Below are 19166 nucleotides of genomic sequence, written 5' to 3'. Positions count from 1 at the left end.
AAATCCTAGAAGAAATGTGAGGAACAGAGGCATGGGAAGAAACCAGATGGACAGTTAAGGCTCGAGGAAGAAAAATAGAGAGATGAACTGTCAGAGAGAAAAGAGGAGAGCATGACTGGTGGTGGAGGAAGTGATGTGAGCAGGCTTCAGGGGTAAAAGACAAGGATCAAAAGCTCACTGAATAGATTTTTTTTGCTTCCCTGAGACACTATGTGCTGGCAGCCAGCTGTTTCAGTTCAGTGAGCATGTATGTGTGCTAGTGCGCTTGTGTGCGAGACAGAGAGAGGGAAATAAAAAGGCATTTTATGCAGAGTAGTGCCTCAGTATTTTGTCTAGCATTGTCAGGATTGGAGGTGACTGTTTAATTAACACTGCATTTTATTTTCTTGTATTGTCCTCTCTCACACTCATCCCTTATCTGTTTTTTATTTGGCTCTCTCTTTGCTCTCTCTGCACTCAAGTACTCAAATTACTCAGAGCTACATTTCACAGAGTCCTATTTTCAGGTCATTGCTTTCTCAACTCTTCAGATTTTGGAGGTAACCTGTCTATTTGGTGTTTATGTGTTGCCAAGTGAGAAAAGATTCTCATTTCTCAAGGCATCAAGGCCTTTCCAGCATACAAGTGCTCAAAGGAATGCATCTATTCGCAGCAGGTCTGTTTGCGGACACCCACTGTTGTGACTGTGGAGTGTAGTTGCAAACATTTCTCACAAGAAAGTTGTTCAGATCCTTCATGGTTCAAGACTGTATGGATTGGTTTCACTGTTTAGTATTATTCTTCTCTTTTCTTTTTCATAGGCACTCCACCAGTTGTACTATGACCCTAATATAGAAAACAAGAATCTGGCCCAGAAATGGCTAATGCAGGCTCAGGTCTCGCCTCAGGCCTGGCAGTTTTGCTGGGCCCTCCTGAGCCCAGAAAAGGTACATGGTACACAGACTCTCACAAAGACACACATAGATAGAAAAAACTAAGATATTTTCTGTAATTTGCATCCATCTTTTCTTCGTTCACAGGTCCCAGAGATCCAGTACTTTGGCGCTAGTGCACTTCACACCAAGATCTCTCGGTACTGGTCAGATATCCCCACAGACCAGTATGAGTCTCTGAAGAGCCAGCTGTTCTCCCAGATTGCCTGCTTCTCCTCTGGCTCCAAGATGGTGCTCACAAGGCTGTGTGTGGCATTGGCCTCTCTGGCACTCAATACCATGCCTGAGGCCTGGCCTGGCGCAGTGGCAGAGATGGTGCGAGTGTTTCAGGAGGACGGGGGAGGAGTGGACGGACGGGCACGCTGCCTTGCATTGCTAGAGCTGCTCACTGTCCTGCCTGAGGAGTTCCAGACCAGCCGCCTGCCCCAGTACCGGAAAGGACAGGTATCTCTCCAGGCACCCCTTTCTCCTATCTTTGCATCCACTGCAGGTCTCCCTATATTAATATCCCTTTTACTCAACCACTGTCCATGCATCTTCAGAGTGTTAATAGTGCTTTACAAGATTTTTAGTTGTGGAAAATTTAAAAAACTTAAACGGCTCACATGCCAGTAGCGACTTCTTGTAGTATTTTATGCAGCCCATGTATTCAACCAGAGTTCATGTTATGCTATGATATGACAACACAAGACTAAGAAAGCTTTAACATTTTTTGCATTGTAGCTACCTCTCATTTCTTTCGTTCTTTTATTAAGTGTTTTTGAACAACAGTTCTTTCTTTTGACTGGATTTTTTAACTACAGAGATGTTTGTGAGAAAACAATGGTTTATATTCCAAAAAGTATTGTATCCAAGTATTTTATTACCACCAAAATAAAAGAGGCAAATACCAGACCTAAACAAAGCTTTAGCAGTATTAACCCTTTTTATCATTATCACTGTAGGTTCGGGGAGCCCTGGGACGGGAGTGGGGGTCAGTGTGTCCCTTACTGCAACAACTACTGCGGCGGACAGACAGCCCGGGAGCCGTGAAAGCTCGCGTGCTACGCTGCCTGTCATCGTGGGTGCTGCTAGATGTGCCCCTCAGCGAGAGTGAAGGCCTGGTGCACGACTGCTTTAGTGCCCTGCCTGACCCAGAGCTCTTCGACACAGCAGTAGAGGCAATAGTCAATGCCATCTCGCAACCCGACTCCCAAAGGTGTGTACAAATGTTTGTAAATGTGCGTTTATGTTTACCTATTAAAATGGGATTATAACTATAAGACGACATGATAACTATACTGCTACGCAAAAGGTTGTGAGGAACTGGTGAAAATACACTGGAGTCAAAATGAAAACAGTGAAAGAGAGAGATGAAAAAATCAGTAGCTTAGGGCTGAGAGCAGACAGGGTGGGCACTGGAAGGGCACAAGGGAGGGATGGAAAGAAGGAAGGAAGGAGGGAGGGATTGATACAGGGCAATCTGACAGCCAGGGGGAGGAGAGCGGCATTTCTCGGTTGGCTGGCGTTGCTATGGTTACAGAGCTGGGGAGAGATGTCATCATGCCCCGGTTGATTCAGACATAGCAGGCACCCATTACCCCTCCCCTTAGAGACATAAATCTAGAGGGAGGGGGCGATGGGGCGATGCAAAGAGAAGAAAGGATGCTAAGAGACAGGGGAGGGCAAGGGAAGGTGTGAGATGTGTGGAAGGATAAAAGGCTTCATCCTCCATACCTCTGCACGGCTGCACAGACAGAGGGGGGTGGACCTGTGAAGTTGCTGTTGACAATTTGTTTTAAACAACCTGACATTATTCCTAGCAGATGGTAGGAGGACAATTAATGGCAGTGCAGTTACAGGTAGAACATCTTCAGTCTCAACATGACACACACAGCATAAAATAAGTATTTTCAGGCTCCTAAAATAGACTGTTACAAATGTTATCCTTCTGATTTCTTCTGATTTCCTTTTTTTCAGTTATGTTTTCGTTTTCTCTTTTTTTGTTTTCTGTTTTTTTTGGTTCCCCTTTTTTCTTTTTTTAATGTCATGGTTGTCAGCCCCTCCCAGAAATCATGTCTTATTAGAAGCGTCTCCTGAGACACATGTGGCCGCTGTTTTTGTTGGTCCATTGTTTAATCATAAGGTTAAAGTAGCTCCATAAAATAGTATCTGTTCATTAATGAATGAAAGACAAGAAAACGAATAAATCTATTTTTCCATTATCCCTTAAAATACTGTCAAAGCCCACATTTTTTTTCCATCCTTCACAATCGCTTTTTTAATTCTATTTTATCGCTTCTCTCACTCTACCTCTGATTCTTTGTGCTCTTCCTTTCCCCTTTCTCATCTCTCTCATCAGCACTAAGCCCTCCTCCCTGTCTCTTGTTCTCTCTTTCTGTTTAAACACATTACAGTCAACTCATTTAGGGGGATGCTATTGGTCCAGCTGCATCCTGTTGCCAGGCAACCCATTTCCCCTGTCTCAGAGTGTTGCAGTAATTGCAGAGGGGATCAGAGGTGGGGAGAGGGATGTTGGGGGGGGAGGGAGGAGCTGGAATGAGAGGGAGAGAATGAAGGAGGAGTAAGGAAGGCAGAAAGTGTATAACATCATGGTAGGAGCTAAAGAGAAGAGTAGATAACTATAAGCTAGCGGAGAGGAGATTGCAGCAGGCTGTCTCAGAGGAATCTCCAGAATGTCATCTCAAGTAAAGGAAGTGGGGAAATGCATACAAATTCATTCTTCCCTTTTAATCACATGACATGCACACCAAGCCTTCCTTTTCTGGGATAAAAGTGCATGACCTGCATTTGCAAAGCACCTTATTAAAAATGAATGATCTTCTGAGTGCATGAGTGCAGTCTACCGGTCACATGTACACACACGCGTGCTCACACAGTCAGTTAGGTTAAGTGCAGTTCTCGGTGCAGCTCATAGCATTACTTAGACAGCTGAACACAGGATCTAGGCCAATAGATGTACAGGTATGAGATTATTAGATGAAGGCCATATTCATACACATGTGCTTCGCTACAGGGTGGATCTCACTCAAGAAAAGGCTGAATCAGCATGGGCAGCTTAATAGAGGGCTGGACTTCATACAGGACCATAGAACCATCTGCTTGACCCATAAAAGGGTCCTAAAGAAATTAAAATAATAAATCCTTTCTATGACTGCAGCAAGGGATACATTTAACGTGCAACACAGGAGGTACATTGCAAGGGGGGTCGGGTGGGTGTGGACACTTTTCCTGTGGCTGCTGTTAAATTACCACTGAGAAATATTTAATTAGTCAACATAGACAGGAATCCATGTAGCTATCGAAATTTAAAGACGACTTTTTTTTTTTTTTTTTTGCGTATGTCAAATAGATGTTTTTTGTTGTTGTTGTTGTTGTTTTTTTAAAAGATTAAAAAAAACATTACTGGCAGATACTGATAATGGAAATAATAGTCAGTTGTGGCCTTAGTGTGCTTCTCTAGTGCTCTAATCTAACCTACAGTTGATTAGGTTGAAATATTTGGGTTTTTTTTTTTAATTTTGTGTGCTTTTCCAAATGCCGGTATAGTCCCACAACCTTGCTCTGTCATTGATAAATATTCATCGACCTGGACCAACCTCCATATTGACTTTCTCGTAAAAGATGAAGCACAGGCTGCATGCCACAAAAGCCCAGTGGGACACACGTAATATGGTTTACATGTATAGCATTCACTCGTGCACATAATCTTCTAGTTGACATTCAGGAGCCCTTCATCTCCAAATGTCACTCTTTTTCTTGCTGTCATTAAAGACGACAGGAGAACTGATGTTGTATGATGTCGTCACATGAGCAGCTGTGAGGGGAGCGTGTGGTGCCGTGTGTCACGTCATACGTGTCTTTTAGCCAGAGTGAGGGAATTATAAATGGCTGAGACAGCAGGAAGAGGACAGAATCAAATTTGACAGCAGTGAAGCTGTGAGAAGAAGCTCTGAATAGATTTTCAGGTGGGATTTTTACGGTGGGTGTGCTAGATCAGAGGTTGGACTAACTTGGACTGAGATTTGATTTGAAATAAACACTTGTCTTGGAAAGGAGCAATAAATACATCAACCTAGCTGTGAGCAGTGTGAGTCAGGTTGGTATACACTAGTTGAGAGTCCCTAGCCTTGCATCCTGTGTTTTATCTGCTGTATTTTTTTTAAATCATTTTTATTAAACTTTGCAGTCTCATAAATACTGATTGTAGATGTTCTTTTTATTTGTTTGTGTTTATGGGTTGCAGATATGTGAACACTTTGTTGAAACTGGTCCCTCAAGTGCTGGCACTCCAGGAGCAGCTCAGAGAGGCTGTTCAGAATGGAGACATGGAAACCTGCCACGGTATCTGCCGGATCGCCGTCACATTGGGAGAAAACCACTCCAGGTGTGTGTTTATTATAGCATAAACATAATAATAAACACTTACAAATAAAGTGATCTTGGTCAGTATTGTTGCTATTAATATTTCAAGAAATTACTTGCCCTTGAAATTTTGAAAGTGGCACTACCTTAACCTACCTTCTTAGGTTACAGGAAATACGAGTTATTTATTTATAAGTGGCCTTTACTTTTTGTGTTTCCACACATAAAGGTAAGCATGGTTTTAGGGGAAGGGACTTCTGAGTGGCCCTGATCTTAAAAAATCTTAAAAAGCACCTTTTGTTAGTTCAATTTAGATAAGACAAACAACACAAACGGTATGTAAAAGTGAATCTAGAATTAACTTTTAATTCTAAAATTAAAAAAAACTCTAATATTAATATAGAGTCCAGAGCAGCATTGGAATTGAAAAAGTGAGAAGAAGCAGGCTGTGGTGTTTAATCAGCCTAGAAAGTGAATGAAGAGCAGAAGAGGTATTAGTGTATACAGAGCACTGAATTGGAGAACTGCTTTTTATTTTCTGATTGGTTACTGCGCATATTCTAACACACCCAACCCCAACACAGTCATCCTGGAAGGTGCAGCTTGCAGAATTTTCAGAGCCAAAGACCAGCTTCATCTTCATTCTTTATATACAGGTCTCATCCTATCCTCAGTGGCTGCTTTGTGTGTCTGTTTCGGTGCTGTCACGCAGACGTGCATCTCTGACAAAGACAGGGAACAGAAAAGAAAGATGGAGACAGCTGAGACATAACCTCATCACTTTTCTTTTTTCTTTTTCTTTTTTTAAATAAATTCCTGGGTGTGAAAACAGCTGCTACAACAATAGCAGACTAATTTCCATTTTCATGGGTCTTCAGTGCAGCACAGTTGCATGAAAACAATGCTTTTTCAAAGTCTTTACATTGTTATTGAGAAAAAAACTTCTTCCTACTTTGGAGTAGGGATGGGTACCAGTATCCGGTTCTGACATAAACGGTACTAACCAGACTGAAAAGCAGCGCACATTTCGGTGCTTTATTTTGGTGCTTTTTTCCCCTGAAATGTCATACACTTTGGATTCTAGCCAATCATTTTACCTTTGCAAGCATAGTATGCTGGCCCAGGTACGTACATTCTTTTAGAGCAGAGCTACAGATTAAAAATGCCCAAGGCGAAGCGGTCAAAGTCTGGCTGTACTTCACAGCAAAAGATGCAAACTCAGCAGCCTGCAACAAGTGCTTTAAGCTGATACTGTGATACTGTCAAAGGAGGTAACTCCTCGAATCTGATGAAACACCTGGCGACGTATAGCATTTTGTTAAAAGCTGAGAAATGCGCCGTATTTGATAGCTTACTGCGAGACCTCACACCGGGCACATCTACTGCGGGTGTGGTGCCTGTTATCGGACCCGGAGTTAGCAACATCCCCCAAAAACCTGAAGAGTAGAGTCCTGGCCCCTAGCCCTGCCAGTGTAGCAGAAATGATGACGGATGATGATGGCAGCAGCAGCAGCCGTTCTTCTCTGCGTGAGTAGCTTAATGTTGTTCGTGTGTAATTTACGTTGAGTAGGCTAACCACGTTATTACATTAATGCACGTAAGGTGAACTAGCAAACACCGTCGTAGTTACATGCGGCTGTCTTCTTGTTTGATGATACTCCCTTCACCCTGGCCAAAAAGGCTAAAATGACCAAAGAGAAAGTGGAAAACAGTTAAACATGAGAGGTTTTTGGACAAAATTTGTGTTTTTTCCCATTGTTTAAGCACTGCTTCCAGCCAAGAGTGATACCATATTTGCCCCATAGCTGCAGAAAAAGCTAACATTGTTATCTTTTTACAAAAAAAAGCTGAACATGAGAGGTTTTTGGACAAAGTGTGTGTTCTCCATTCTTTAAGCACCAGTTCGAGCACCGTTTAAGCACCGGCACCGTTTCAAAAGTACCTGTTTGGTACTGGTATTGGATAAAACCTAAATGATACCCATCCCTACTTCGGAGTGGAAAAAACCCCAATTAAAATCTTGGTTTTTACTGAGCTCAGTTTGTATAAAATAAACCATGCTTTAAACTGTCTTTATACTGTCAGCGTTTTATGTGTTGTTGTGTTTAAAGAGAGTAGTAGTCTAGTTTAAATGTGTACTAACTTCACTGTGCACTTGCCAAATCACACCTTTCTTCTATCTCTCTCTTTTTCCCTTTACACTCGTCTCTCCCACTCTCTCCAGGACTCTGTTGGAGCAGGTGGATCACTGGCAGAGCTTCTTGGCTTTAGTCAACATGATCATGTTTTGTACAGGCATCCCCGGCCACTACCCAGTCAATGAGACAACGAGCTCCCTCACACTCACCTTTTGGTACACGTTACAAGTGAGTGATGTTCAAATCAGATCTGTACCTCAAGGTTAGATTCTTACAGTATATAAAATGTGTTTATGGGTAATCCCAGCAAGTCTAGATGTTTCTGCTAGTCATGTCTTTACTGGGCATTCAAAACCATCCCATCCATTAAGCTTTGCTACCTCCTCCATAGTATCACAAAGCTTGCAATTCACTGGCTTTTAACAGACTTCATGAGAACATGAGTCATTCTGCACTTCATATTGCACAAATAAACTCTTCTTCGGGTTGTCATAGGTCTTTGTCTTCATTTTTTTAATTATTAATTGCAGCTCTGAAATCATTGGGTTTTGTCTTCTATATTATCTGTTTCATGGTTGGTTTCTATTTGCAGAGCTTGGGTAATTGTGTTATTATTGTAAAATCTAAACTATTAACCAAAATCAGTTCTTGTTTTTTTGTGAACTTTGTGTGAGTCAGATAGATACCTTGGAAGTATTTCAGTCATTTTATGTAAAAGACCATCGATTTGATTCTTCTTTATCTCTTTCTTCTCAGGATGAGATCATGTCATTTGAGTCAGACAAACAGGCCGTATATCTGCAGGTCTACAGGCCAGTGTATTTCCAGCTGGTGGATGTCCTGCTGCACAAAGCCCAGTTCCCCTCTGATCAGGAGTATGCATCCTGGTCCTCAGATGAAAAAGAGCAGTTCCGAATCTACAGGTGTGTTTGTTTGCTTTTGTGTTTGCGCATTTGTATGCATGGATCTGTCTCAGTCTATTGTACAAGCCCGTTTGTGCCACTGCTGTTATGTGCAAGTGTTTCGGTGATGGTCTAAGAGTTTCAGAAATTACTCACTGACAGGATGATTGGTCAGCAAATGAGCATGCATTCCTCTAATAGACTCTCACTGAACTGACAGCTGAGAGGGCAAAACCTGTCTTGTAAACAGATCAACGGATAAGGTTTCTAGACTCCGTGCCCCTAAAATGTCTGTCTGTGCACGTTTGTCCTTCAGAGTGGATATCTCAGACACACTCATGTATGTGTATGAAATGCTGGGATCTGAGCTGCTGAGTAACCTGTATGACAAACTGGGAAGATTGTTGACTAATGCAGAGCAGCCTACATCATGGCAGGTGGGTGAGACATAGACACATAAACAAGCAAAGAAGTAATCTAAGCTATTTTCAGTTTCTTTCAGTGTTGCAAAAGAGCCTGGACTGAAAATGTGTCATGCTAGATATAATTTGTTTTTGAGACTAGCACCTGTAGACTTATATAACCTAAATAGACGTAAAAGCGAAATGTGTAATCGCAAAAACAAAAACCATGAAAAACATTTTGATTTCAGTTTTGAATTATTTTTTCTTTCCAAAGTTTTATTTATTTATTACTTCTTCTTCTTCTTTTAATCCATTCTTTAAGCTATTATAATTGCGTCACCTTTCTTATTTTGTACACAAATACATTGATCCGCTTCATCTTCCTCCTTCAGCACACAGAAGCTTTGCTGTATGGCTTCCAGTCCATAGCAGAGACGATAGATGTGAATTACTCTGACGTTATCCCAGGCTTGATAGGTCTCATCCCCAGAATCAACATCAACAACGTCCAGTTAGCAGACACAGTGATGTTCACAATAGGTAAGACGATAAAGATAATAAAATGAATATCAAATGTAAATAATGGTAATTCATGTGACTAGACAGTTGTGGTGCATACAGAAAAAACACACAAATAGTTTGTTGATCTGTATCTGAATTCTAGGTGCTCTGGCTGAATGGTTGGCAGACCACCCAGTGATGCTTAGCAGTGTCCTTCCCTTGGTGCTACAAGCTTTAGGAAACCCAGACCTTTCTGTGTCTTCAGTGTCAACCCTCAAGAAAATCTGTAGGGAGTGCAAATATGACCTACCCCCATATGCGACAAACATAGTCGCTGTCTCACAGGTGTGTGGATATTATACGCTTGTGTACTTTCTTCCAAATTGTTCCAGGATTTAAGAAGTTGATAATCTAACTGCTTCCTTCTTCGTTTTTGGAAGCTACGGTGTTGCAGATTTTTGTAATGTTCCAGAAATAAGTACACTTTGAACTGACTTCAGTTGTATTATTTAGGATTACTTTTTTATTGCTATTTTAAGATGTTTTTGTTGAGCTCTCAGAATCATACAGCCTTCTTTCTCTCTCTCTTTTTTTCCATCAAGGAGGTGCTTATCAAGCAGATACACAAGGTCAGTATTTACCGTGTCACATTCAGTCTCTGTCTCTGTCCTGGCACTCAGTTTAGAAGTGACAATTAAATGAGAAAAGCTGTGAAAGGATTACGTGACATGTTTGCAGCCTGTAGTCTGAAGATTATGTGTTGTGCAACAATCTGTTAGCTATGTCTGTATAGATCTTTGTGATGATTTAAAGCTTGCTTAAACGAAAGCTAAACCTGTGATTCCTTCCTCTTGCAGACAAGTCAGTGTATGTGGCTCATGCAGGCTCTTGGCTTTCTGCTCTCTGCTCTCCCCGTGGAAGACATCTTAAGAAACCTTCACTCTCTCATAACCCCCTACATTCAGCAACTGGAGAAATTAGCAGATGAGACGGTACGTATACAAACCAACGTGAAACGGCACACACAAACAGAGCGCGGGCACAGTTGGATTCTGGCCAATAGGAACAGGCCTTGTGTCTGTGTGGTGTCACTGCAGTGGAACATATCTCTGCGGGACCAGATTGGATTTGACCCTGCACCATGGGCTAGTGACTCACATGGAAGTAGCAAAGACACCCTTTCTCTTACTCATGGAAACATCCACAGGATAAAAGCAGAGTTGGGAAAATAAAATTGCCTACACCAATGTACTTACAGTAGGTCATGCTTTCATGCTTGTGAGCAAACAGTCAGGCAAAAGAAAATTCATGACTCTGTTTAAATGTTACATCCAGTAAACTGTCATACTGGATAGTACAAATATAGAGCTGTTCCTGTCTAAAAATAGTCTGATATTTACTGTTTGTGGAACAGAACAGGTTTTCTCCTGATCGCTTGTTTTTGTGTGTGGGTTTGTTTTTTTGGTTTGTTTGTTTTTATCAGTACAGACCCTGGATGGGCTGAATAGAGATGTCAGTTTAGATGAAGCTTTTCATTTCTGTGTCTGTCTCTGGCCCTGTCTCACCTCCCATCCTTCACAAAATACGCACACACAGTCAAACCATGTCTTACCCATCCTCGTTTCCTCCCCCTCTTATTGTTTTCTGTCTTGCTTTTTGATGTATCGGCATTACATCAGACTAGGAAATCAGGTGGTGTCTGGTGCCGGACAAATAGTGGCACCTAGTGGGGAGACCTTCGGGTTGCATTACGTCAGGGGTGAATGACCATGACATGTGATAGGGGAATAAATAACTGATGGAGGCACTTGGGGGCTGTTGGGAAGCATTTGTCCATGAGCTGTAGTTCAGCTGCAGTTGTTGCAGGATTAGCATGGGACTGTCAATGGATTTGAAGGAGACATAAAAGATGTGGCTCTTAGAGGGTGTGGCAACTACATGTTTGTTCTCTTTGTTGCAATTTGGTTGTTACATCTCCACAAAAAATGGCAATTATTAACCACTGCCTGTGAAACTCCTACTGTTTTTACCTGTGATGGTGTGTTTGTGTTTGTGCTAAGTGTGTTTGCATGGGTGGGTGTGATGATGCCTTTAAGAAAAGTGGTATGACAACAAGACTCAATTTTTTTTAATTAATTTTTTTTTCACTTGAAATTGTAATTGAAAATATAATAATTTAACAGTTTAATTGTAAAGATATAAATATGAAAGAACAAATTTAACCTAACCGTAACATTGAGTTAATTATTACTGAATAGATTATTTAGTGTCAAATTTCATTTATTGTTTTTATTTTATTATTTACATTTCACTTCTTACCGCCTTGAATTGTTGATGCCTTTGAATCATTCTTAAAACTGTTTATTCTGTTGGCAATTGTAATTGTGCCAACATGTAGTTTGCAAGATTTGTTTGTGTCTTAAATAATTAAGCAGTTATAGATTTCAAGGCTGACACTAATGCTCTTAGTCAGTCTGGGTCCCAGCATTAGGTTGTAAATGAGCAAATTTCCAATTAGAAATAATCTGTTTCTCTATTTTTTGTTGTTCCTTCAGCCTAATCCTTCTAATAAGTTAGCAATCATCCACATCCTGGGGCTGCTGTCCAACCTATTCACTACGCTCGACATTAGCAAGCAGGATGACGAGTCAGCGGACGGCTCAGCGCCACCTGTCAAAACAGCCCCACCTCCACCAGGACCAAACCCGGTCAGTCACAGCACACAGTCATCACTTTAATTAGAAGTGTTGCGTGAATGAACAGTTTCTATGGCTGTCGTCAATGAGCTGAATGTGTATTTGTCAGATTTGAGCTAATATAAACACAGAGAGTGTACCATTTTACAGCTTTATAGCATGACACACTCTAGTTAAGTAGACATGGAAAGCAGTGAGATGCTTAGCCCTTGCAGCCGTTTGACTTTAATTCTCTACAACCCAACCCCGTGCTGTCTCCGCCACTGAACACATCAGGATGTCACTGAATAAACTCATGACTGGGGATTTATACTTCTATTTATAACAATAACAATCATAGCCGCAGTATATGGACTCACAGATGTCAGCAGATTATGGTTAATGATGTCTGTGTGTTTCAGGTCGTGGTTGTTTTGCAACAAGTTTTTGCTCTCATACAGACGGTACTCAGCAAGTGGCTCAACGACTCACAGGTTGTAGAGGTGAGTTGTTAAGATGTGCAATGCATACCTTTATATTTTGTCTATATTTTATGTAGCTAATCCTGTAATATCCTTCAGGCGGTGTGTGCCATCTTTGAGAAGTCAGTGAAAACTCTCCTTCATGACTTTGCTCCCATGGTTTCTCAGCTAAGTGAGATGCTTGGGCAGATGTACAGTACCATTCCGCAGGCTTCAGCCCTTGACCTCACCCGACAGGTACACACACATTTTGGTCAGATATTTAGACATAAATGAGTACCTTTTCATTTGCTTTTAAAGCTCTAAAGCTTTGTTAAAAGTGGTAGTGTAGGAGTTACAGAGCTATGTGCCAGCAAGTCCAAAGTTAATGAGAATGCTAAATAACATTGTAAATCATGATCCAGAGTTTTAGTATTTATTCATCACCAGACTTTCTAGTAGGATTTATGTTTCCATATAACTGAAACACACTTTGATTACTGATTACATTTTCCTTCAGGAGGTTAAGCAAGAACACTAATAATGAACCTATTAGAAGCAGTTATTGACAGTTTAGTGCTATTTATAATGTCAAATAAATGTGTTAGGTTTTTACTCCACAGAAAAAGGTCTGGTGTATTTATTTACAGACGGTATTTAGTCAGATTTTTTATTATTTGCAGCTTCACAGCATATTTTTTAAGTTAAAGTTTGTAGCCTAAGCAGGAATGTTTCTGCAGAAGAAACCTGATTTTTCTTTTTTCTTCCTTTCTTTTTTGTCCGTTTCTTTTAAAACTCAAATGCAAGTCCAGTTGAACGTGTGAATGTCTACTTACTAAACAAGTGTTAATTATGCCAATTTCCACAGATAAGAAAAATCCAGAAATACTGAAGGAATTAAAAGTAATAATACAAAGCTTGTTTTTATCTCTCCACTGGGTAACAGTAAAGAAAGAAAATAGAAGAATGTGCTTGCCTTCTAAAATGAATCTAAAAAATCTCTCCAGTCCCCAGCCACTTTGTTCGTTACACCTGTTCTGCTGCTCCTTAACACAAATATCTAATCAGCCATCATGTCAGCAGCTCAGTCAGTTTAAGCAAGTGGACATGATCAACATGACCTGCTGAAGTTCAAACTGAGCATCAGAATAAAGGATAAAAAGCTGATCTAAGTGGCTTTGATTCTGGTGTGGACAAGCTGGTGCGAGTATTTCAAAAACTGCTGATCTACTGGGATTTTTGCCACACAACTGTCTCTGAGGTTTTCAGAGAATACTCCAAATGCCTTGTTGATGCCTCAGGTCAGATGGGAATTGCTGGACTGCTTCAAGCTGATAGCAAGGCAACTCAAATTTAGCTTTAGACCACTTGTTACAAGCAAGGTCTGAAGAACATCTCTGAAAGCAGAACACATTGAACCTTGAAGCAGATGAGCGTTTGCAGCAGCAGGTCACACCAGGCACCACTCCTGTTGGCAAAGAATGAGAAACTGAACATAAAATTTCTAAAACAGTCTCACAAAAATGTCATGAATATGAACCAAAATCTCTGAGGAATGTTTCCAGCACCTTGTTTAATCTATGCCACAATTAATTAAAGCAGTTCTGACAGAAAAAGGGGGCCGAGCTCAATACTAGTGAGGCCTACCTAATAAAGTGTCTGGTGAATGTAAGTCAGTAATTATCTGGTTAGTTTGTTGCCTGTTTAAAGTCCTTTCTTCATACTGCAGCCTGTTTTCCTTTGAGAAACACAGTTTTTTATGTGTAAGTAAAAATAGTTTTTAATGTGAGGCCCTGCTGTTTCAGATGGTGCATATCTTTGCCAGTGAGACAGACCACTTCCCACCCATCAAGGCTCTGTTTGAGCTGGTTACTTCGGTAACACTGTCCATCTTCCAGCAAGGTAGGGGGTCCTGCAGGGGCGGGAGTGTCAGTAATATAAACGGTTTCTGTTAAAATCAGGTAGGTTTTTTTTCTGAAAAAGACAGAAAAGCTGCACATTATTTGGCTCCAATTTAATAGTTAGTTAATCTTTCTTTTACATTCTGCAGAGGTAGACCTTTAAATCATGGACGTGTAATTTTCACAACATATTGTGATTTATTTTGGGGGTTTTTGTCAGGCACCTAAAAAAAATTAAAAATTACCTGAATGTGCACATGCTCCTTTTTTGAGTACAGGTTTCTAGTCATATTTGATTTGACAGTTTTTGATTTGGTTTAGCAGAGGTGGTTTTATTTCATGTCCATTGATGCTTCCTGCTAAGAGTACTTGTGCAACATAGTAGATTTTGCTAACAGGTCAGCCTGGGAGCATAAAAAAGAAAACAACAAAGAAGGTTACAGGTCATCGGACTCCACGGTCGACCTTTAGACATTCACTCTAATTACTCAATAATGTGAGTTGAGCCACAAAGTTGTCTGTCTGCTTGGTGTGTTGACAGAGAGTCATAAAAGCAGACCTTTTTTTCCACTTATGATTCAAGTCATTTTCAGATTATTGCTATCTGCTGCTATCTTGTAACATTTGACATGTTGTCATGATTCTGTTCAATAGGGGAATTTATTTATTACATTTATTTGTCTTTTACATTTACAAACCGATGTAAGTATTTAATTGAGGAAAAGTTTCCTCATATGCGTAACCCGGGGGCTAGGGTGATTGTTAAATATTTGACATAAATGGACATCGCTGAGTCGATATCTCCTCTTTCATTAAACATGGCTTTGAGTATTGTTGCCAAGTCTGTCTGATACTCCCCTTCCCTTTGTGTTGTCCCCTTTTCTTCTCCCCCTTTTCCTGTTTTGACTAAGTAATGGCTGCCTCTCCTCCCTCCTCTAAACTCTTGTTTTCTGAGCAGGTGTCCTGCAGTAGTATTAGTACTGGATACAGTCACAACAAAAAGACTAGCTTTTTTCAGTTGACATATAACATAGCAGGGAGGGCTTGCTCCATACGACTGCAACCACTGTTGTCCAAGAATTAGTCAGGCTCACTATCACAACCCTTTTGAATAATCCTGAATTGTCTCGGAAGTGTTCCTGTGTGGTAGTGGGCTGGAGGAGGGTATCGAGCAGGAAACTTTGTTTGGAGTCTGGGAACAGCCAAAGCTGGGCGCTCACTACATCTGTTTTCTTTTATCCAGAAAAAAAAAGTTGGAGTCCCTCCAACGTCAACCTTTCGCTATTGGATTGATCCCGAAAGTCAAAAATTTCAATGTGGATTCTTCTGCTTTTACAAGAGATGTGTGTTTAACTCTGCATCATATGTTTTCAGAGCCTTGTAGTCTGTGTCCAGCATAAAGGGAGGTCGTGATAAGTGAAGCTGTCCTTAATGTTAAATGTGATTCCTATTGATGCTGTGGGCTCTCATTTGAACCAATGGGGATGTTATTGACTAGTGCTGAATGGACCCTTTACAGTAACCTTCACCTCTGAGGTGCTCGTTTAAATGAGAGGAAATGCTTTGCTTGCTATTTGATGGTGTTGATGTCGGCGGCGCCTCATGAGGAGGAGATAAAAGAGGGTTCATTCTGGTTTGGTGCCTTTTTTTTTCTCCTTGTTTTTTCCTCCTCCAAGCTGTAACAGTAACAGAGGTGCCTCCTGGGTTCCCACTCCAAACACACTTTTGTTCTTTTAGGTTTGTTCTTTTTCTCTCGTTACTTCTTTCCGTTTCTCTCTCCAAACAGACCCATGTCTTTGTCTTCTGCCTGTGTTTTGTTTTTGGTTGGTCTCTTCTTCCAAGACTCTGCCAAAGCTTCATATGCCCCTCCCCCCCTTCTCCCCTTCGTTCCTTACTCACGTGTGAATTATTTCAATGAAATATTTTTGAGTTCTCTTTTATTTCCACATGACTGTTGAATCTATTAAGTTGCTGTTTGTATATTATTCTTATTCTCTTATGATTTCTTAAGTTTCATCTTTATTATATTTTAGGACCCAGGGATCATCCTGATATTGTTGATTCATTTATGCAACTCCAAGCTCAGGTGTGTTTTTGGTTTCTTATTTCATTCACTTTGGGTTTCTCTCTCTTTCTCTTTTTCTAGTTCCGACCTGTTTCTCTGTCCTCTTCTCTCTCTATATAAATATACCCTTTTCTGTTCTTTGTTACATAGGCAAGGCAGTGGAATGTAACACACGAGGGGAATGTTTGAAAACGGGACGTTTGTCTCTCCTCAAACGCTTTTGATTCTAACAGTCTCCTCACCACAAAAACATAGCGCTGTACTCATGTAGAGTTTTTATTTTTCTTGTAGAAATGAGCTTTATCTGTGCAGTGTGCCCAGTACAGTAAGGAAAAACAACCAAAATTTCAGGTTATATTCAGGTAATCAGCTAATAAAACATTTTTTTATGGCCTCTTGCAAATATGCAGGATTTTCTCTTCTCACTGCCAAGTTACCATCATCACATAACCAGTCTTGTTTCAGTAAGATAACAGGGCATTTTTAAAATGACCCTGGGTCTTTTGGAAAGGTTTTATACCCTCTGATGTCTTAAATTCTCATGACACATGCCATGTAAACCCTTAACCAGTTACTACTTTATGACAAAAGATCAAGAGGACTTGTTTGAAGTCATTTTGCAATAAAATCCACCACCTGACACACTTAAATCGTATTATGTCTTTAACCAGTTTCCCTAAAGTCAACACCAGGGTAGATTTCCTCATCTGGAAAAAATAAATCCACAAACTCAGAACCTCAGAGGAAATATTTTAGTTGATGCGGCGCTCGTGGGAAGGATGATGCAACAGTATGAGTATCAGCATTGTGGTCTCAGGTGACTGATTAGTCTCTGAGCTGAGTCCTCCTCTGAAGTCATTCCAGCCCAGAGCCAATCAAAGCCCAAATGAATTAATATTCAACTAATATTAATCAGTTCCGACAAATTGGCTGATGGCTCTCCCGTTTTATATTTTTGTCTTTCGTCTTCATTCTTCTTCCTTTGTTTTCTATCTTTGGATAGATCTGACCTTCATCTCTCCCTTTCCCTCTCTCCCTCTCTCCTCTCCTCCATCCTGAATGAGTTCATTATTATGAGATGAGTTGTCTTTCTCTTTATCTGCACATGTTAATTACTTACACACTTCTGTTGCATATTCAATCCAGTCAACCAAAAACAAGGAATGTAATGTTTGGAATACAATTGAGTTCAAGAAACGAGCCCAAAACCACCATTGCTTTTAGTTTGACTTAAGTTTTCAAATGATTTCAAAGTTTGATTTTGTGCAATTTGTTTGTTACACCTGCCGACTTCTGCATTGGAGGATCTCTGTATGAGTTTGCATATAGTTCTTCCTAAACAGACGGAGAGAGAGTATTGCAGCCTGGTAGGCAGATCTGGCTCCTTGCCCGTGTTGCTGTCAGATCTGACTACCAGGCTTAGCGGGTATTGTTGATACCAGAAATTTGAAGGATCTTATGCAGTGGAATGTGGTGAAGCAGTACCGATTGGGTCGGGCCGACAAAAACATACTCCGTTTAATTCCTTTATCTGCTTTTAGGCCCTCAAACGGAAGCCCGATTTGTTCTTGTCTGAGAGCCTCGACGTGAAAGCAGTGTTCCACTGCGGTAAGTTTGCACATGATTCACACAACCATACACACTGTTGTGTGTTTTGCTACAGTTTCTGTGAATGTGTGCTTGTCAGTACAAAGTACAAATTGTAAATGTTTGACACCAGCCTTCAGTAGTTTCTGTCTCCCACTTCTAGGAGTTCTGTCACTCAAATTTCCTGAGGCTCCGACTGTCAAGTCAACGTGCTTGTTCTTTGTAAGTGCGCGCACACACACACACACACACACACACACACACACACACACACACAGCTTAAACCATACGAGTGTGTTCAGAAGTGAGTCATTTGTCTTTAAATTTGATGATTCTCTCTGTGTTCCTGTCTTAGACTGAACTATTACCCCACTGCTCAGACGTGCCTCCATTAGCCAGAGTGGTGCAGGAGGACGGCAAGCTGTTGGTACAGGCCGTTCTGGAGGTGAGAAGCACCACATTCACACCACAGAAATGTTTCATCATTTCAGTGATCCTGCAGTTTGCTGTGTTATTACACTCCAAACTCTTCTTCCTCATTTACTGCAATTAAGTCCCTGATGTAATTTACCTCCTCCGCTCTCCCCAGGGCATTGGGGGTGGGGCATCTCGGAGTCTGATGGACCAGTTTGCAGATGTGCTGTTTTGTCTGAACAAGCACTGCTTCTCTCTTCTCGCCGTGTGGTTGAAAGAGGCGCTGCAACCTCCAGGATTCCCATCATCACGGATCACAGCTGAGCAGAAAGACAACTTTTCACACCAGATACTCAGGTAACACCACTGGACACACACATCCATAATATCATCCTTTTATTTCTCACTGAGATTTAACATATGACACAAATACAGAAACACACAGTAAAATCGAGGGAGTGTGAGACTCACATCATATGCGATAACACTTTAACCCTTTAAAACCGATCGGAGCGGGCATGCTCTGTTTTGCGTAACTATTTTTAAATCCCGGTAGCACTGCAACCACGTAAGCTAGCACAAAATTATTTTTTTTTGCATATGAAACCTGAGGAGTCTTACTTACATCTTATGCCATCAGCTTGTCCTAGGTCACAGTTTCCTTCCACATATAGCTTTGCAAAAACTGCATAAACAGCGCTTGCAGCAACACAAACATAATATTCCAGAAACACGCTTTGCAAAATACAAAAATGATTTTCAATTTTTTTGTAGTTCATTGCACTTTTTTGCAATTTATGTAATTACTATGCACTTAATTC

General features: G+C 40.8%; 1 protein-coding gene across 2 annotated transcripts in view; it reads left to right on the top strand.

Annotated features, from left to right (window-relative positions):
* The window catches only part of LOC146490888 (importin-13-like), a 31683-nt gene that overhangs the window by 8307 nt on the left and 4210 nt on the right, over nt 1-19166 (top strand). Inside the window, exons 3-22 of one of the 2 annotated variants that reach the window (XM_085152599.1) lie at nt 801-926; nt 1020-1376; nt 1877-2130; nt 5179-5319; nt 7522-7663; nt 8192-8358; nt 8654-8774; nt 9134-9281; nt 9406-9587; nt 9845-9871; nt 10100-10234; nt 11798-11950; nt 12340-12420; nt 12499-12636; nt 14184-14280; nt 16313-16365; nt 17886-17952; nt 18095-18153; nt 18287-18376; nt 18521-18702. In XM_085152599.1, the coding sequence (XP_085008725.1) occupies nt 801-926; nt 1020-1376; nt 1877-2130; nt 5179-5319; nt 7522-7663; nt 8192-8358; nt 8654-8774; nt 9134-9281; nt 9406-9587; nt 9845-9871; nt 10100-10234; nt 11798-11950; nt 12340-12420; nt 12499-12636; nt 14184-14280; nt 16313-16365; nt 17886-17952; nt 18095-18153; nt 18287-18376; nt 18521-18702 (2720 nt within the window). Of the gene's footprint in view, nt 1-800; nt 927-1019; nt 1377-1876; nt 2131-5178; nt 5320-7521; nt 7664-8191; nt 8359-8653; nt 8775-9133; nt 9282-9405; nt 9588-9844; nt 9872-10099; nt 10235-11797; nt 11951-12339; nt 12421-12498; nt 12637-14183; nt 14281-16312; nt 16366-17885; nt 17953-18094; nt 18154-18286; nt 18377-18520; nt 18703-19166 lie in introns of those variants that run through there. The other variant, XR_014872551.1, reaches the window with a different exon arrangement.

The sequence above is a fragment of the Neolamprologus multifasciatus genome, chromosome 23 (assembly GCF_963576455.1).
Source record: "Neolamprologus multifasciatus chromosome 23, fNeoMul1.2, whole genome shotgun sequence".
NCBI lineage: Eukaryota > Metazoa > Chordata > Actinopteri > Cichliformes > Cichlidae > Neolamprologus > Neolamprologus multifasciatus.
The sequence above is the reverse complement of the archived record's forward strand: the minus strand, read 5'-3'. Positions and strand labels throughout refer to the sequence as shown.